The sequence below is a fragment of the Vipera berus genome, assembly GCF_964194415.1.
Source record: "Vipera berus genome assembly, chromosome: 5".
Taxonomy (NCBI): Eukaryota; Metazoa; Chordata; class Lepidosauria; order Squamata; family Viperidae; genus Vipera; species Vipera berus.
In genome coordinates, this window is record NC_138207.1 from 3,583,933 (window position 1) to 3,596,087 (window position 12,155).

The 12,155-nt window shown below is 48.3% G+C and overlaps 1 protein-coding gene across 1 annotated transcript in view; it reads left to right on the plus strand.

Moving 5' to 3' along the window:
• PSMD1 (proteasome 26S subunit, non-ATPase 1) overlaps window positions 1-12,155 on the plus strand; it is a gene marked incomplete at its 3' end in the record, with an annotated part of 137,063 nt that overhangs the window by 81,621 nt on the left and 43,287 nt on the right. Inside the window, exons 17-18 of the mRNA XM_081329967.1 lie at window positions 3,720-3,834; window positions 9,765-9,881. Of these exons, the coding sequence (XP_081186093.1) occupies window positions 3,720-3,834; window positions 9,765-9,881 (232 nt within the window). The remainder of the gene's footprint in view (window positions 1-3,719; window positions 3,835-9,764; window positions 9,882-12,155) is intronic.

The following is a 12,155-nucleotide window of genomic DNA, read 5'->3' on the forward strand; positions in this document are numbered from 1 at the left end:
CTTAGGACCAGAATGACTGAGCCCCAAACTTCTGTTGCTAAGTGAGAAAGTTAAGAGAGTTTCGCCTTTCATTTTGTGTCCTTTCTTGCCGCCGTCGTTCAGTGAACCACTGCGGTTGTGAAGTTAGCAACGCGGTTCATAAGTGAATCCGGCTTCTCCACTGGCTTGGCTTGTCAGAAGGTCACAAAAGGGGATCACCTGACACCCCCACCCCCGGGACACTGCGACCGTCATAAATGTGAGTCAGTTGCCAAGGGTCTGAATTTTGATCGCGTGGCCACAGCGATGCTGCAATGGTCGTCAAGTGTGAAAAACAGTCAAAAGTCAGTGCTGTTGCGACTTAGAACGGCCCCTAAACGAACTGTTGTAAGTCAAGGACCACTTGTAGTTCCACCCTAATTACTAACCGCGTCACGTGTTGTTATATCCAAATATTGTGCTGCTATATTCAATCACATTCATATTATAATTGGCAGGAGTCTGTATAGAAAGCTTGTATTTCCACCCTTTGTTTTTAAGTTTGGGCTCGCTGCTTCCAGTACCGAAATGAAACAAAATGATGATGATGAGGAGGAGGAGGAGGATAAAGATAGAAGGGACCTTGGAGGTCATCTAGTCCAACCTTCTCACTGTCAGTAAATTTCAGAATAGAATAGAACAGAGATAGAACAGAGATAGAACAGAGATAATAGAATAGAATAGAATAGAATAGAATAGAATAGAATAGAATAGAATAGAATAGAATAGAATAGAATAGAATAGAATAGAATAGAATAGAATAACAGAGTTGGAAGGGACCTTGGAGGTCATCCAGTCCAACCCCATCCTCAGGCAGGAAACCCTATACCATTTCAGACAAATGGCTGTCCAGTCTCTTCTTAAAGACTTCCAGTGTTGGAGCATTCACCACTTCTGGAGGCAGCTTGTTCCACTGGTTAATTGTTCTAAGTGCCAGGAAATTTCTCCTTAGTTAAAAAAAAAAGTGCAGGGCTGAAACATACTTGTAATCAGCTGAAGAATTACTGAGTTTTTATGGGTTGTGTGTTTGCACATATGTTCTCGAACTGAAACCACAATAAATGCAACATATGGCTGATGTGCTGAGGAAGTTGGACTTGTTAATATTTAACCCCCTAAGCCAGTTGGATATTGATGTTTAACCGAGTTGGAAGGGACCTTGGAGGTCATCTAGTCCAACCCCCTGCTCAGGCAGGAAACCCTATACCATTTCAGACAAATGGTTGTGCAGCCTCTTCTTAAAAACCTCCAGTGTTGGAGCATTCACCGCTTCTGGAGGCAGGTTGTTCCACTGGTTAATTGTTCCAAATGTCAGGAAATTTCTCCTTAGTTCCAGGCTGCTTCTCTCCTTGACTAGTTTCCATCCGTCGCTTCTTGTCCTGCCTTCAGGCGCTTTGGAGAAGAGCTTGACTCCCTCTTCTTTGGGTTAGCCCCTGAGATACTGGAGCACTGCTCTCCTGTACCCCCTCGTCCTTCCCTTTATTTATTTATTTTTTATTTTTTATTTTATTTTTATTGATTTATTTTTCACACTTCTGAGAGAGAGGCTCTGTGGATCAGTTTTTCTCCCACTTGTAAACTTAACTAGGTTCGCCTGAACTTTAAAGGAAGAAACTGCCAACCTAATAACACACACAAGCACGATTTTCACGGTGGTTTTTGTTAAGTAAGCCCCAGAGGTATGAGTTGCATCCATCACCCTGTGCTGGAGACATTGTGTGTGGCCTAGCACTGTGCTAAACTGACAATCCACTTAGACAAAATAATTACAGGCCTAATATGGAATGCACAAAGGGAAAAAAAAAACCCAAGAGGAACTATTTTATATATTCCTAACTTCTATCATTAAAACATCCCAAAATCCTTTTATTTTTCTTTCGTTGCTCTGTCCGGCCCTTTCAGAAGTGATCCCGAATGCAAGTCAACAATCTGCAGCTCCAGAAATTAAATGGATAACATATACGGGGAATCCTCAACTTACGACCACAATGGAGCCCAATTTTTTCCGTTGCTAAGCAAGGCAGGGGTTAAGTAAGCTGCATCCCATTTTTACGACCGTTCTTGCCACAGGACCGTCATAAATATGAATCAAGTCACCAAGCACCCAAATTTTAATCACATGAACACGGGGATGCCACAAAGGTCGTAAGTGCAAAAACCCGGTTGTGAGTCATTTTTTTCCCCCAACGTCGTCGTAACTGCGAACGGTTACTAAATGAACTGTTGTAAGTAGATATGTTTAGCTACTCAGCAGAGGGACAATTTCAAGCAGATGTCATTTCTGCTGGATGAGCTTGTCCTTCAAGGGGGATTCAAGAAGGAAGGAAGGTCCTTCAAGAAGGAAGGAAGGAAGGGAAGGAAGGAAGGAAGGAAAGAAAGAAAGAAAGAAAGAAAGAAAGAAAGAAAGAAAGAAAGAAAGAAAGATCGAGACCATTAAAAAATTTTTCTAGGAATCTGCTCCTTGAACAAATGCCCAGGCAGTACCAAGCGGGGTTGGCATCCGGGCCTTAAAAATGCATTTCTCCTTTTAACTTTTGGGTTCATTTATTCAAGGCTCTGTCACTTTGCGTGTTTAGAGCAGATTTCTTTTTTTTCCCCTTCTTCTTCTTTTTTGCCGACTTGTGAACTTTGTTTGAGAAGAAGGTGACAAATGGCTGCGTACGGGGCAGCGTTTACAGTCTTCATACCTGCAGCTGCCTTGAGTGGTGAGAATCCATTTCAGCTTGTCAAGGCTGATCCTCTTCACCTCCTTATTTACACGACTACTCAGAGGTCCTAGTCAAAGAGGCAGCAGGAAAAACCCAAGATTTGTCTTTGTCTATGGAGAGTCTCAGGCATTCAGGTCTCCAACCGTTTGGGCACCAGGGACCGGTTTTGTGGAAAGAGGTTTTTCCGCGGACCGGAGGGTGCGTGGTTTTGTGTGCTGCCTGCATCCCGCGGATGAGGCTTTGCTTGTTTGCGCAGACCGGTCGCTGGCATGCCACGGACCAGTACTGGTCCACGGTACCGGTTGGGGACCCCCGATCCAGGTCATAGTTATCCGAAAGGTGTTTTTTCATGAGGCAACTGGACTTTCTTGGGGTTTATTGAGGATGTTTCGCTTCTCGTCCAAGAAGCTTCCTCAGCTCTGATTAGATGGTGGGGAATGGAAGGATTTATACTCCTTGCAGACAGCCGGTCATTTGCATTCTTTTAGAGAGACGTTGAGGCCACTTGGAGGCTTAATCTGTGCCCTCAGGGTCACCTGAGTAGTGCAAATGGGTGTGGAGCCTTCTTGGAACTGCTGAAAGGAATTGTGTTGCGGACTAGAGATGGATGATGTTGTCCAGTCTACAGCACAGGCCTTTCTGCAAGAAGGCTCCACACCCATTTGCACCACTCAAGTGGCCCTGAGGGCACAGATTGAGCCTCCAAGTGGCCTCGACGACTCTCTAAAAAAGGAGGCAAATGACCAGCTGTCTGTAAGGAGTATAAATCCTCCCATTCCCCCAGAGCTGAGGAAGCTTCTTGGGATAAGAAGCAAAATGTCTCCAAAGAAAAACACAGCCCAGTTGCCTCGTGAAAAAAAATTAGCACCTTTGGGATACTTTGCTTGTGTCACTCTTTGGGGTGGCGAGGCTTTTTATTCAGCTCGTAAAGATAACGCTCCTCGGCTTTTCTTCAGTAAAAACTTCATTATTGTCTTGGTTTTTCCTATCCAGGACTCCTGAACAATGTCCAAGTGTCGTTTCCTTGTTGTCCGAAAGCTACAACCCGCATGTCCGCTATGGAGCAGCTATGGCCTTGGGGATCTGCTGTGCTGGGACAGGAAACAAGGTAAGGCCACGTGTAGCCAAATTCTTGTTCTTCTTTATTTATATCCCACTTTTATTATCTATAGAAATCACTCAAGGTGGGGAACATATCCAACACCCCCTTCTTCCTCCTATGTGCCCGTAACAATAAATCTGTGAGGTGGGTTGAGCTGAGAGAAGAAGGGATTGGCCCAAAGTCTTCCAGCTGGTTTTCAAGCCTAAGGCAGGACTAGAACTCACAGTCTCCTTGGGATTGGCCCAGAGTCACTCAGCTGGCTTTCATGGCTAAGGCGGGACTACAACTCACAGTCTCCTTGTGATTGGCCCAGAGTCACTCAGCTGGCTTTCGTGGCTAAGGCGGGACTAGAACTCACAGTCTCCTTGTGATTGGCCCAGAGTCACTCAGCTGGCTTTCATGGCTGAGGCGGGACTAGAACTCACAGTCTCCTTGTGATTGGTCCAGAGCCACTCAGCTGGCTTTCATGGCTGAGGCGGGACTAGAACTCACAGTCTCCTTGTGATTGGCCCAGAGTCACTCAGCTGGCTTTCATGGCTGAGGCAGGACTAGAACTCACAGTCTCCTTGTGATTGGCCCAGAGTCACTCAGCTGGCTTTCATGGCTAAGGCAGGACTAGAACTCACAGTCTCCTTGTGATTGGCCCAGAGTCACTCAGCTGGCTTTCATGGCTGAGGCGGGATTAGAACTCCCAGTCGCCTTGTGTTTGGCCCACAGTAACTATGTTGGCTTTCATGGCTAAGGCGGGACTAGAACTCACAGTCTCCTTGGGATTGGCCCAGAGTCACTCAGCTGGCTAAGGCGGGACTAGAACTCACCGTCTCCTTGAGATTGACCCAGAGTCACTCAGCTGGCTTTCATGGCTAAGGCGAGACTAAAACTCACCGTCTCCTTGTGATTGGTCCAGAGCCACTCAGCTGGCTTTCATGGCTAAGGCGGGACTAGAACTCACAGTCTCCTTGTGATTGGCCCAGAGTCACTCAGCTGGCTTTCATGGCTGAGGCGGGACTAGAACTCACAGTCTCCTTGTGATTGGCCCACAGTCACTCAGCTGGCTTTCATGGCTACTGCGGGACTAGAATTCAAACTCTTCTGCTGATTGGCCCAAGATCACCCAGCCAGCTTTCATATGGAAGGTGAGACTAGAAGTCTCAATCTCCTGGTAATTGGCTCAAGGTCACCCAGCTAGTTTTCATGTGGAAGGCAGGACTAGAACTCACCGTCTCCTGGTGATTGGGCCAAAATTAACCAGCTGGCTTTCATGGCTAAGGCAGAACTGGAACTCGTCTTTTGCTTTCCAGCCTGCCATTTTCTTTCAAAGTTTTGGAAGCGGGTTGCCATTGCCTGCTTCCTAGGGCTGAAAGAAAGTGGCTGGCCCAAGGTCACCCAGCTTTGATGTTTGGAATCAAAACACAGCACTCCTTGCCCTGCCCCATGGACCATCTTCGCCTTGGGGATGATGGGCCAGAAGATCTACAGGGAGACAGACAAGCTGGGTTAATGTAAGCAGCTGGCACAACATTATTTATTGTTGTTTTTTAATTGAATTTTTTTTTATTAAGTGTGCATTTAAAAACAAAAGTGGACATGATTCAACTTCCCTGGCTACAGCACTGCTATTAGTATTACTTTATGTGACAAAAAGAAAAACAGAAAATTAACATACATTCTATGACGGGACAGAATGTGACAAAATGTACATATAACATCTGTAAATTTTCTGGGAAACCATCTTTCGGTTGTCTAGGCCGGGGCATTTTCAACCTTTTCACCCATTGTGCCACTTTTAGGATATGGCAATATCCGAGTACCACAAGTCGCCTAGCAAGGTGTCAAAAACTTGAGGACCAAAAAAAATAATAATAAATAAAATTAAAAGAAAAAAAGTGAAGTACAGGTAGTCCCTGTCTGCTGGGTGGTTGCAGCAGGTTTTGGTCCCTTCACATGTCCCTGGGACACTGTGACCGTCATAAATGTGAATCAGTTGCCAAGCATCTGGATGTAAATCACAAGACCCTGGAGATGCTGCCACATTCCAGCTGATCGGCGCTTCTTCTGGGCTCAGCAGAAGCGCCAGGATCAGTGCCGAGCTCCAGCTGGATCCTGGCGCTGATCCTGGCGCTTCCGCTGAACCCCGACAGCCCTGCAGCTCCAGCCGTCTCTCGCTCAGGCTTGTGTGGTGCTGCCACTGGTTCAGCTCATTCCCTTCCCCTGCTACCACTTTTCTAGGATGGTGGCGTACCACCTGCCAGGTGCCAAAGTACCACAGGCGGTACCCGTACCACTGGTTGAAAAGCCTTGGTCTACGTTGTACTTAAATATCTTTCAATTGTGTCCTCATATAGGTGCTAGTAAGATTATTTATTGTTGTTGTTATTATTTAATATATTTGCCCCCCATCTCATATACAACGGCTTACAGCAAGATGGCAGACAGATGTATAGGATGACAATTCGTTTAGTGACCGTTCAAAGTTACAGCAGCCCTGAAAAAAAGGGACTTATGACCGTTTTTCCCACGACCGTTTGCAGCATTCCCCCAGGGTCACGTGATCAAAGTTCAGACATTTGGCAGCTGACTCATATTTAGGATGGCCGCTGTTTCCTGGGGTCATGTGATCCCTTTTTGTGACCTTCCGACAATGGGGAAGCCAGATTCACTTAACAACCAGGTTACTGACTTAAACATCTGCAGTGATTCACTTAACAACTGCAGCAGGAAAGGTGGCCAAATGGGGCAAAACTCACTTAATCAATGTCTCACTTAGCAACAGAAATTTTGGGCACCATTGTGGTCGTACGTCGAGGACTACCTGTACAGCCAAGTTGGCCTTTGTAAGCCAAAATTTATTTGCTTAGTATTTTAGGCACAGCTCCCAGAAACTCCATTGGGTGAATTTAAAGAAATGATATAATTCTAGTGCCTGCTGGCTGAGGAATTCTGGGAATTGAAGTCCTCACCCCTTACAGTTGCTACAAGTGAGAAATATTGATCGAAAGCAGGGGCCTTCAAACTTGGCCCTTTTATGACTTCTGGACTTCAACTCCCAGAATTCCTCAGCCAGGCACGCTGGCTGAGGAATTCTGGGAGTTGTAGTCCGCAAGTCATGAAGGGGCCATAGTTCCCCCACACTGGCTGAGGAATTAAGGGAGTTGAAGTCTGCAAGTCATGAAATGGCCATAGTTCCCCCACACTGGCTGAGGAATTCTGGGAGTTGTAGTCCACAAGTCATGAAGGGGCCATAGTTCCCCCACACTGGCTGAGGAATTCTGGGAGTTGAAGTCCACAAGTCATGAAGGGCCATAGTTTCCCCCACGCTGGCTGAGGAATTCTGGGAGTTGAAGTCCGCAAGTCATGAAATGGCCATAGTTCCCCCATGCTGGCTGAGGAATTCTGGGAGTTGAAGTCCGCAAGTCATGAAGGGGCCATAGTTTCCCCCACGCTGGCTGAGGAATTCTGGGAGTTGAAGTCCACAATTCATGAAGGGGCCACAGTTCCCCCACGCTGGCTGAGGAATTCTGGGAGTTGAAGTCCGCAAGTCATGAAGGGGCCATAGTTCCCCCACGCTGGCTGAGGAATTCTGGGAGTTGAAGTCCGCAAGTCATGAAGGGGCCATAGTTCCCCCACGCTGGCTGAGGAATTCTGGGAGTTGTAGTCCACAAGTCATGAAGGGGCCATAGTTCCCCCACACTGGCTGAGGAATTCTGGGAGTTGTAGTCCACAAGTCATGAAGGGGCCATAGTTCCCCCACGCTGGCTGAGGAATTCTGGGAGTTGAAGTCTGCAAGTCATGAAATGGCCATAGTTCCCCCACGCTGGCTGAGGAATTCTGGGAGTTGTAGTCCACAGGTCATGAAGGGCCATAGTTCCCCCATGATGGCTGAGGAATTCTGGGAGTTGAAGTCCGCAAGTCATAAAAGGGCCAAGTTTGAAGACTTAAAGTTTGCTCCATAGTTATTCTTCCCAGTTATTTTCTTGGACTATATTCTAGAACAAGATCTCTGCTTCTGCAACCCATAATTTTTATTTATCCAAGAGACACATTCTTTGGCTCGGCGGTTTCTTGAAAAATCTTCAGCTTCTGGACATTCAGATCTTTTTTTGGGGGGGGGACAGAGTCTAGAGAGGGTCGAGAAACTATGTTGTTCTCCTCTCACTGACGATATTTCCCTTAACTGGACAGAAAATGGGCAACAGTTTAGCTCAAGCATTTAGCCCATGTCTGCTTTATCTCTCTGTAACTTTGTGCAGTCGGGATAACAACCTGCCTGGCTGCAGTTTTGCACTTTTATTGTTTATTTAGGAAATAAAAGAGCTTGAAGGCCTGTTTATGTCAGTGCGTCTTCTTGCATCAACATACAGCAAAGGCTGGAGTTAATAGGTTGGAACTTAAAAAGACTGGAAATTGTGTTAAGGTTTTAGCTAGACTCAAGCGGGACTCCCGTCCTCCTCCCTCTATAAATAATTGTGAGCTCACACAACAACATCAAGAGTTGAGGTCAGGACCCCTAAATCAACACCAGTCCGACTCCGCTTATAAAAGGTAACGGCATAATTAGAAGGAAGTTGTTGGGAGGGCCCAAGCAGGGAAAAAGTAAGCCATGACTGTGGCATTTGTCTGCGCTTTATTTAACTGATGAGTTCATTATCTGGCTCTAGACCAGTGTCTCTCAACTTTGAAGATGGATGGGTCCACCTTTATAATTTTTACAAATAACTCAAGGTGGCCAACATACCGAACATTCTTTCCTATTTTTCCCACAACAACAGCCCTCTGAGGTGGGTTGGGCTGAGAGAGAAGCAGTGGCCAAAGGTCACCCAGCTGCCTTTCATGCTTAAGGCGGGACTAGAACTCACCATCTCCTGGCGATTATCCCAAAGTCACCCAGCCGGCTTTCGTGCCTAAGGTGGGCCTAGAACTCTCCATCTCCTGGCAATTGGCCCAAAGTCACCCAGCCGGCTTTCGTGCCTAAGGCGGGACTAGAACTCTCCGTCTCCTGGTGAGTCACCCAGCTGCCTTTCATGCTTAAGGCGGGACTAGAACTCACCACCTCCTGGCGATTATCCCAAAGTCACCCAGCTGGCTTTCCTGCCTAAGGCGGGACTAGAACTCACCGTCCCCTGGTGATTGGCCCAAAGTCACCCAGCTGGCTTTCATGCCTAGGGCAGGACTAGAACTCACCGTCTCCTGTTTATTAAACCCGAGTCACCCAGCTGGCTTTGCTGCCTATGATGGTACTAGAACTCGCTGTCTCCTGGCGATTGGCCCAAAGTCACACTGCTGGGTTTTCTGCTTGAGGCGGGACTAGAACTCGCCGTCTCCTGGCGATTGGCCCAAAGTCACCCAGCTGGCTTTCCTGCTTAAGGCGGGAGTAGAACTCACAATCTCCTAGTGATTAAACCAGATTAAACCTGCTAGAACTCACTGCCTCCTGGCGATTGGCCCAAAGTCACCCAGCTGGCTTTCCTGCCTATGATGGGATTAGAACTCGCCGTCTCCAGGTGTCTAACCTGGTGCTTTCCCCACTAGACCAAACTGGCTCTACCTTTCTTTAATTAAAGCTTTAATTAACCTTCACGGAAAGAGTGAGGACAGGTAACCGGAGGTGTTTTTTCAGAGGTGGGCTTGAGAGCGGCAGCATTGAAAATAAAAGCCTTGAAGCCCAGTGATCTCGAAAATAAGCATTTTTTTATTATTATTTTTTATCCCCCGAAACAAATGGCTTACTTCACTCTCCCGCCAGCCTCGTTTTCAAGAAATTAAAAAGTTTGATCTTCTCAAGCGCCTGTCGCGCAGTTGTCCTTTTGGGTATCCCTCTCATCAGCTGCCCCCTGCTTGAAGATCCTAATCGGATCATCGCGGCGATGAAGCCTGGCGCTTAAAAGGTATACAGTTTTAATAGTTGTCTCTTTTTTTCTCCCCCCCCCACCCAATAGGAAGCAATTAATTTGTTGGAGCCCATGACAAACGATCCCGTCAACTACGTGCGTCAGGGGGCTCTGATTGCCTCGGCCCTGATCATGATCCAGCAGACCGAGATTCTCTGCCCAAAGGTGAGTGAGGGGCCTTGGGCCAGGGAGGCGGGTGCGAGAACAGAGAAGCAACCTATCCTGGCAGTGAGAACAATTAACCAGTGGAACTGCCTGCCTCCAGAAGCGGTGAATGCTCCAACACTGGAAGTTTTCAAGAAGAGACTGGACAGCCATTTAATTTAATTTAATTAATTTAATATTTGCATTTGTATACCGCCCTTTCCCTGAGGACTCAGGGCGGTTTACAGGGAATTAAAATCAAAACATACAAAAGTTAAAACCAATTTAAAAAGCATTAAATTCACCCTGTACATTAAAACCCCAGTTAAAATTTTCCCCTCAGCCTGGGCCCGAGAGCTCAAAGAGCCAGGTCTTCAGGCCCCGGCGGAATGATCGGAGGTCGGGAGCAGTCCTCAGCTCTACTGGCAGCTGGTTCCAGAGGGCAGGCGCTCCCACTGAGAAGGCCCTATCCCTGGGTGTCACCCGCCGGCAATCTCTCACCGGCGGAACCCTGAGCAGACCCTCCCTGTGGGAGCGCACTGGGCGAAGGGCGTTTGATGCCGGCAGCAGGTGTTCCCTCAAATAACCCGGACCCAGGCCATATAGGGCTTTATAGGTGATAACCAGCACCTTGAATTTCACCCGGAGGGCAACCGGAAGCCAATGCAGCTCGCGGAGTAGAGGTGTTACATGGGAGTATCGGGAAACCCCCATTACAACTCGCGCGGCCGCATTCTGCACCAGTTGAAGCCTCCGAGTGGTCTTCAAGGGCAGCCCCATGTAGAGAGCGTTACAGTAGTCCAAACGGGAGGTCACAAGCGCATGAGTGACTGTGCGTAGGGCGTCTCGGTCCAGATAGGGACGCAACTGGCGCACCAGGCGAACCTGTGCAAAAGCCCCCCTGGTCACGGCTCCTATGTGATCTTCAAAATTGAGCCGTGAATCCAGGAGGACGCCCAAGTTGCGAGCCCTATCAACGGGGGGTAACACCTCACCCCCCATCATTAGAGGTGGAATAACTTGGTTAACCCGAGACGCCGATATGCACAGCCACTCAGTCTTGGCGGGATTGAGACGAAGCCTGTTTCTCCCCATCCAGACCTGGACCGCCTCCAGGCACCGGGACATCACGGAGAGGGCATCACTGGGTTGGTTCGGGGTGGAAAGAAAAAGTTGGGTATCATCAGCATACTGGTGATACCCCACCCCAAAACCACGAATGATCTCGCCCAGCGGCTTCATGTAGATGTTGAACAGGAGGGGCGAGAGAACCGACCCCTGAGGGACTCCACAAATGAGAGACCTCGGGGCGGATCTCTGCCCTCCTGTCAACACCGACTGCGAGCGGCCCTGGAGGTAGGAGGAGAACCACCGTAAGACGGTGCCTCCCACTCCCAACCCCCTGAGACGCCGCAGCAGGATACCATGGTCGATGGTATCGAAAGCCGCTGAGAGATCTAATAGGACCAGGACAGAGGAGCAACCCCTGTCCCTAGCCCTCCAGAGATCATTCACCAGCGCGACCAATGCCGTCTCCGTGCTGTGTCCGGGCCTGAAGCCCGATTGGTACGGGTCCAGATAATCAGTTTCCTCCAGGAACAGAGGGAGCTGATGCGCCACCACGCTCTCAACAACCTTCGCCAGGAAGCGAAGGTTGGAGACTGGACGATAGTTGTTTAAAACAGCCGGGTCCAAAGCAGGCTTCTTGAGGAGGGGTCTCACCACCGCCTCCTTCAAGGCGGCAGGGAAGACACCCTCCTTCAAAGAAGCAGTTATCACTGCATGGAACCAGCCTCGTGTTCCCTCCCGAGCCGCATAAGCTAGCCAGGAGGGGCACGGATCCAACAAACAGGTGGTGGAGCTCAGTCTCCCCATGATCCTGTCCACATCATCAGGGGAAACAGGGTCGAACTCAGTCCAGATAACGTGCTCAAGACCGCCTGATTCCTCCACATCAGACTCTGCCCAGTCAGAGTCCAAGCCGGTCCGGATCTGAGCGATTTTGTCCGTCAGATGATGACTAAACTCCTCGGCTCGTCCCATTTGTCTGAAATGGTATAGGGTTTCCTGCCTGAGCAGGGGGTTGCACTAGATGACCTCCAAGGTCCCTTCCAACTACTACCACTATTACTAATACTTCTTCTTCTTCTTCTTCTTCTTCTTCTTCTTCTTCTTCTTCTTCTTCTTCTTCTTCTTCTCCTTCTCCTCCTCCTCCTCCTCCTCCTCCTCCTTTATTGTTATTATTACCTGTAGAGTGAAGAATAACGCAGGAGAAATTTGGAAGAGGCTTTGATT